General features: G+C 36.9%; 1 protein-coding gene across 1 annotated transcript in view; it reads right to left on the bottom strand.

Annotated features, from left to right (window-relative positions):
* Window positions 1-1,506: 1,506 nt before the first annotated feature.
* The window catches only part of LOC132822916 (plasmanylethanolamine desaturase 1-like), a 29,289-nt gene continuing 22,769 nt past the window's right edge, over window positions 1,507-8,026 (bottom strand). The window contains exons 5-6 of the mRNA XM_060836322.1: window positions 5,894-6,106; window positions 1,507-5,232 (exon numbers count right to left, since the gene is read on the bottom strand). Of these exons, the coding sequence (XP_060692305.1) occupies window positions 5,111-5,232; window positions 5,894-6,106 (335 nt within the window). The 3' untranslated portion in view covers window positions 1,507-5,110. The remainder of the gene's footprint in view (window positions 5,233-5,893; window positions 6,107-8,026) is intronic.

Genomic DNA, 8,026 nt, shown 5'->3' with positions numbered 1-8,026 from the left:
TTTTTTAAACCACTCACAAAAACAGAACATAAGTCAAATGCCTTTAAGTAGAGATATATTGAGCCTTTAAATAGAGATATATTGATTCTAAACCTTCCATCACAATGTACATAAGTTATTGAACATAGCAGAGCAGGGTGAGTAATAAAGCATTCAACATCCTGGTGATAAATCTTTAGAATTCTCTACTCCAGAGGGCTAACAAAACTTAAGTCATTAAGTTCAAAACCTCTGTCTTCTCCTTAATGGGGACATGTAATAGTTTGGGAATAAGGCATGTAGGTAGGTGATTGGTCAGAGTTTAAACTGACAGACCAGGTTTGTGGAACTGAATTATCTTCTTCTGCTCCTGTGTTTCTAGCATACAGGAGCAAGGAGGTGATATTGAACTTGAATAAGCCAAGGAGAATAAGCCCAATTTCTCTAATCTTTCTTTATATCCAAAATCTTTTATTTCTGGTATCATTCTAGTGAGTCTGCTTTGCACTCTCTCCAGGACTTTAACATCTTTCCTTAAATCAGGTGACCAGATCTGAACACAATATTCCAAAAGTATTCTGACCAATGATTGTTCAGGTTTAGCAATTGCTTACATTTCATTCGTGTACAAAAAAACCCCCTCTATTCTTGACCTGTCTCTTACGCTGTTGCCAGAAATTAGTGTATGCTCTACTTTGCTCTCAAGGTTGATACAGACTTCAAGGTTTACAAAGTTCCTCTCTAATCATTCCTGCTGATTTGGACACTGATTTGATTTATTGTAGTCACATGTACCTAAGTACAGTGAAAAAGTACAGTGCAAGCAGTACAGGCAGATCATAGTAAGCAAGGACATTAAGCACTTTATGCTCAGAGTGACACATACAAATTACACTGCATAAAAGGTGTGCAAAGATCAACTCATTAGAAGTTAGAAAGTCCATTCAGCTGTCTAATAACAGCAGGGAAGAAGCTGTTCTTGCTTCTTGGTGTTCAAGCTTCTGCATCTTAACCTTAAGACCATATAAAATATGCCTTATAGTACTATCAATGCAAAGTGTCACCTTACTCCTGTTGTAGCCCCTTTTTACAAAATCTTAATTGCCAATGCAATGTCAAAACCATTATTAGTCATCCTCCATTGTCCCAGAGGTGGTGATTAACCTTTGAGCTGTAGTCTTCTCTTCATCTGCCATCATACATTCTAATCATTTTCATGAACGGTGTTTCATAGTTTTAATTTTAGTCACAGCTCATCTTTATTCCGTCTTATGCCACTGGTCTGAATCTATGCTTGATGCGTGTTGTCCCTACAGCCATGACAAATCATCTCTCTCCATGGAAGTTTCATCAGCATTTATCATGTTAATATTAAAAGCAAAATCCTTGCAAAAAGATTTTAATTAAAAACATAAACAACAACAACATCCCTCATCTGATAAGGGAGGAAAATAAATCACTAGACAATTTACATTTGATCAATTTATTTTTCAATTTTATTTCACAAGTTATAAAATTACATGTTTTCCATACATGTCACATTTATAATTCCTACAAGCTAATAGTGAGCAGAATACACAAAATCAGGATTAGGTTTTTGCAGCGGAATAATGCAGCTGCTAGTTTTTGGAGGTTAGTTTATGGACACAAAGCTTCAGAACTTGGTGCTGAGTTAAAAGGAGTACAATCAGAGCTAGGAAACCAGAATTCTTCCAGTGATCAAGCTGAAAAGCAGCCAAATGATCAGCTTTTTAACTGAATGTGGCTTGCAGGGTTCTAAGTTTTGTTACAGTTCTAATTGTGAGAAATACTTTAAAATCAAAACATCAATTCAGCATTAGAAGTGAAAATGCTTCTTTCGAAAGTAGCCACAGATCCTGCACAGTCATGCTGATTTCCCATGTTCATTGCACTAGCTCATGTTTCACGTGGTTAATTGGAAAAAAAGGACACTAAAGAAAACTAATGATTTCAGATCAAATATTAAGTTCAATGAAAGAACTCAAATCTAATATGTGTAAAAGTTAATTTTCAAATGGGTTTTGTTCAGTAGCCTTTAATATTGTGTAATTAAATGATCGTTAGCTTGCAAACTGTAAACAGTTACATTTAAATACATTACTGGTAACCATCATGCTCACTTGACAAGTGAATCTAAAAAAAACAAAAACAAAAAACATGATTGACCAGGAATTTGTGGGGATTGGAATTAGAATATAGGATAAACAACACTAAAGATTAGCTATTGAAGTAGGACTAACCTTTGGAAGGATAGACTAGTAAAATAAAAATCAATTTTACTAGACTAAATGCAAGCCCTGTATATATATATATATTTTTTTGGAAAGTAAAAGCGTTTCAATTTTATGGAAGTAGGAATAAATGTTTTAGCCAACACTGGCATTTTTAATGCTTTTTTCTCCCCAAAATAAAAAATACATGTTCAATATCATACAGAAGTATAGTACCTTTTACATAGAAAAACAGACCAAGGCTCTCGAGTCATGTTTGGGAGAGATGTTAGCAGGGCTTATCCAAATGCTTGATGAAGGTAATGAGATGGATATGATGAAAGCTTCAAAAGGTTGGGGAGAAGGTACTGAGGAAGAGGTCAAGAAGGGAATGCCAGAAAATGGAGGTCCAGATAGCTAAGGCAAAAATATTGGGGCAGAACACAAAAGTGTCAAGAATAGAGTTTAGGAGAAAGGTTTATGGGGCTAGAAAAGGATACAATAAAAGCCAAGAAAGGATTAAAAGAATAAGAATTTTAAATTTGAGAATCTGGGATATAGCCGAGGGTGGCACGGCGGCTCAGTGGTTAGCACTACTGCCTCACAGGCCAAGGGACCCAGGTTCGATTCCCATCTTGGGCAACTGTATGGAGTTTGCATATTCTCCCTGTGTCTGCATGGATATCCTCCAGGTGCTCTGGTTTCCTCCCGCAATCTAAAGATGTGCAGAGCAAGTGAATTGGCCATGCTAAAATTGTCCAGACGGTGTTAGGCCCATTAGCCAGGGGTAAATATAGAGGGTAGGAAAATTGGTCTGTGTGGACTTGTTGGACTAAATGACCTGTTTCCATACTATAGGGAATCTAATCTAATATGGAAATGATCGTTAAGCAGAAACTGACAGGAGATTAGATCAATTTCCACATAGCAGCACAGAAAACTGACACTTCATATGCTTTCTGAGCACACAACAAATCAACTTACTGTCCTTGCAGAAAAAAAATTAAAATAATTCACTACTTAGCCATGCATTGCAAAACAAATTAGGGGGTATGCTGTATAAGATGTGGAGTATGGGTTTTTTCCAAAATGAAGATCACACATGGAGGTTGATGTGCCCCTTTGTGAATACAGAGGGAAGAAAACAAGCATCTTTAGCCAACAGTAATTTTAAAAAGAGACAGAATAAAATAAATAGCTTGAAGCAAGACAAAAAGAGGAGACAGAAGTGTGATTTGAGAAAGGGACACTACCACAGGCATAGGGGTCAGGGTAAGCAAAGTACCAAGATAGTGGAAGTTTTATCAAGAGGGAAATTTCAGTAAAATCCAAGATGTCAGGACAATTGTGTACAATATCATGGATATCAAGGGATCCATTGAGAGTGAATGGATAGTACGGACAAGAACGTGGAGGTGAGCTTGTTGGTCTATTGGCAAGAGTTCAAAATGGTAATATTGGATATAGTGAGTAGGATAGCAATGCCAGAGAAAGGAGAAATTGTGCTGCTGCACAAGAGGAAGGATGGCTCAGTGGTCCCTTCAGAAAATGCCAAAATAGACAGAGGCAAGCTGTTTGTCTGGAATTTGTGGCAAGACAATAGGAAAGCAAAATTACTAAAAAGATAGAAATAAAACAGGAGTGCGCCTGGGGAGGGGAGGACAGGAGAGCAAGGCAATAAATAGTATTTAGACAGAGATAGTGAACTCAGGACAGAGCTTGAGCTGAAAAAGTGTGTACACACAGAATAAATATTAAATGCACAATCTGCAGTAAAGAGCCAAGAACTTAACGTTCTAAAAATAAGAATTCCCTTACTGTGGTTTGTGTCTAGCATTTATGCACATTTGCTCATCCTGTTAGTGATATCATGATAACATCTCTAATGAGGCAGACTCCAAGTTGTCATTATAGAAGGCCTTGGCTTTATTTACAGTAGTTACATTATTTGAGTGGTATTAAACTATACAGGCAATTGTCCAGTACAATGCAAATATTCCTTAATTACATAACCTTAATTGACACATTTACAAATACTTGGAATGGCTCAATTTGTTGTTATTTGGCAATTATAATTGAAGCCAAAAAACTACACAAAACTGAACAACAGGTACTGAAAAATTAATAAAAAGTTAAATTGCTCAATATGTGCAAAGGAGCTTATATTCCTAGGTCTTAAAACGCCTTAGAATCTGGTGTTGGAAATGCCTTTGGTTATAAAACCTTTTTAAAAGCTTCCACAACAGATCTATATTGTAAGACACTAGACAGTGGAATGGAGACTTTAGAAATATTAGCATTGAGCCACTCTGCAAGAAGAGTGAAATTTGTCCTGTATTTAAAGCAGCTGTGATAAAGAAACAGATCCAGGTCAAACTGCCTGACACTATATGCAAGCACTTGTAAAGTATGACTTCAAATTCAACAACAACTAATGTGCAGTTGTACATTTTAAATATGTATATACATTCAAAATAGTAAAGTTAAATATTTCTGGCAAACAAGTTATTTTAAGGCCTTTTCATTATTATAATACACAAAACAAGCAAGCACCATATGGACACTGCAACTTTGTCAGCATGTCCATCCCTAAAAGAGATGCCAAAACTTCCACGTGCACAATTGTGTCCATAAACATTTCTATTGACCTCAACGTCAAGTGCAACACACATGGTGTTCATAGTATATTATGTGAATATTAAACTTGAAAAATGAATGGCTACAAAGGACTACTATCCAAATGTTTTCAAGTTCCATCAAACATCTTCAGTGGAGTCCTTTTTTTTAAAGCAGTAGAATGCGCTTCCAGGGTACATCATTTTCAAATTGCAGTCGTAGATTTGGCTGGTGCAATTAGTTGGCAAAAAAGTAGTTTAAAAAGTCAAAAGATTGGCAAGATATTACTTTGTTTTCTGAGCCCACTTGAAATCATCTGTTCTGGGTTTATTTCCGGTTAATCCTTCAATAATGCCCTCTAGTGTTTTCCAGAATCCTATTCTCTCCAGGGGATAGTTCAGCCAACCTTAAAAAAAATTAAAATATAAACATTATTCAACTCCATTTTAAAAAGATCTGGCAGAATATCACTAAACAGAACAATGATTACAAATGCCCTTACTGCTATCTTGAGCTAATGTGGAATGTAAACATACAAACTTAGGTTTAGACAGTATTAATTTCATACTGGTTTACTTGTTAATCTGTATTTTCCCAACATTTCAGAAGTTACAAATCATATCTTCAAGATCAGCCAGGCAAGCATTACTGAAGCTTCAAGCTATTTGGCCCTTTCTGTGAGCGATCCTCAGAAAAATTACAGTATTGAAAGAGGCCCATTCAGCTTAAGTCCATTCTGATGAAGCAACTAGTCATTCATTCTAATCGTGCATTCAAACAGCTGGTCTGTCGCTTTGTTTTAGGTGCAGATTCTGGTTCCTTTCAAAACTGTTAAGAGTTTCCACCTCAACCAACAATCTGGACAGTGAATTCCAAATACCCACTCTGGGTTTGAAAGAACTCCAACATTAATGTGAATATTAACCCATTTATCTTTTCTCCAGAAACCAGATAGTTAGAAACGTGATCCAGATTTTGATTCTATTGCTACGAATGTCGAAAGCAGTAAAGAGGTTAATTTTACATCGATCATATATACATGCAGTTGACTGATACCAATTGCTGACCTGTGGTAATACAGAAGTAGGTTTCATGTGGAGACACGTGATGAATACGATGATGTTTTCGGGGCAGAATAATGTGCCAGTCCTGTAAAAAGCAGACCCATGATGGAAGTCCAAAATATGTGTGAGACCATTTGTGAATCTGATTGGTCAATGTGACAAATAGTCCAACAGAAAAGACATAGCACTCCCAAGGATATATATCATACATGGCTTCTGTAAACAAAAAACATATTTTCATTAGATGTGAATGTACAGAAAGATAATGGATATCAAACAACAATGTTTTGAAATTGCACATACATTACACAGCAACAAGACATTTTTAAAAACCATTTAGAAGTAAAGGGTGATTTTAAGATGACTGTAAATCTTATAAAAATCAGCACACCTTAAGATTTGTAACCAATTTTATAACCATTGTCCTGAGCAAGTACTGAAAAAGCTAGCATTCGTACAAGGTGAATTTTCAGAATTTATGTCTTAGAGATAAAGGACACAAACTTATCAAAACATCCTCAACCTGCTTAAAAAGATGATTAGTCAGAAAAAAGCTGATATATCATAACCTGCTATGAACATATAAAATGAGATGGAGTTAATACGAAGACAAAACAGCAGAATTGCATACCTTGCATCCTTGTTTAAAAAAAGATGTAACGATAAGCCTTGCATTTAGAGGCTAGTCAGTTTAACCGTGTTAGTGGAGAATTTTGAGAAGTGATCATTTTAAACAAACACAATTAGACTATATTACTTAGTGTGGAAACAGGCCCTTCGGCCCACAACCCACCCAGACCCATTCCTCTACATTTACCCCATTCACCTAACACTACAGGCAACTTAACATGGCCAATTCAACTAAGCTGCACACCTTTTGGACTGAGAGAGGAAACTGGAGCACCCATAGGAAACCTATGCAGACACGGGGAGAATGTGCCTGAGGCAGGAACTGAACCCGGGTCTCTGTTGCTGACAGGCAGCAGTGCTAACCACTGTGCCGCCCCGTGTTGTTGTTTCAACAAGTGCAGATCAATTAGGGAATGTTACATGGACTTAAGGATAAATCATGACTGCTTGATATTTTGAGGTGGCAATCAAAGGATCATGAAAGGTTGATATGGTACCTGTTCCAGAGGTGCATCAGAAGAGACTGAAAATACCTATAGATGGTCTTTGAAAAGTTGTTTGATAAAGTGGCACACAACAGACTTGAGCAAAACTGTAGCTCAAAAAGGAAAAGGAGCAAAATGAATACAAAATTAGCTCAATTGACAGGATAAAGAGAATGTACTGGTGAATGGTTGTTATTTTTGGGCTGCAATAGAGTTTATAGCAGAGGTCACTACAGGCTGGAATTAGTACTACTGCTCTTTCGGATATGTATTGATAACCTTGATGTTGGTGTACAGGGCATTATTTCAACACTTTTGGATAATAAAACTTCATTCTCCTGGTTCACAATAATTCAATGGACTTCAAAAGGAAGTAAGCAAGAATGGGCAGATGAAATTTAATGCAAAGAACTGTGAAGTGATCTAGTTTAGTAGGAAGAATGCATACAGCTGATCTAAAGACATTGCAGGAGTAGAGGGTGTATGCTTGCAAAAATCAATTGGTTGTGTCAAGGCAAATTGAGAGAACAATTATTAAAAACTGCAGTATCAAGGGCTTCATTGAAAGGGTCAGACAGCAAAAAAAAGTTATGTTAAGCCTGCTTAAAACACTGGTTCGGCCACTGAAAAGGTGCATCTAGGGGGGGGGGGGGGGAGAGAGAAAAAGAGTCCAGAACTGGAGGGCATTGGTTTAGGGCAATAGGGGAAAAAAAGATAGAAAAGTGACCTAAGGGGCAACTTTTTCATGCAGAGGGTGGTACATGTATGGAATGAACTGCCAGAGGGAGTGGTGGAGGCTGGTACAATTACAACATTTAAAAGACATCTGGACAGGTATATGAGTAGGAAGAGTTTGGAGGATATGGGCCAAATGCTGGCAAATGGGATTAGATTAGATTAGGATATCCGGTCAGCATGGATGAGTTGGACCGAAGGGTCTGTTTCTATGCTGTATATCTCTATGATTCTAAGTTACAGATAGTTGAGATTTGATAGAAGTATTCAAAATCACAACAACTGG

The sequence above is a fragment of the Hemiscyllium ocellatum genome, chromosome 15 (assembly GCF_020745735.1).
Source record: "Hemiscyllium ocellatum isolate sHemOce1 chromosome 15, sHemOce1.pat.X.cur, whole genome shotgun sequence".
NCBI lineage: Eukaryota > Metazoa > Chordata > Chondrichthyes > Orectolobiformes > Hemiscylliidae > Hemiscyllium > Hemiscyllium ocellatum.
This window is presented reverse-complemented; position numbering and strand designations above follow the sequence as displayed.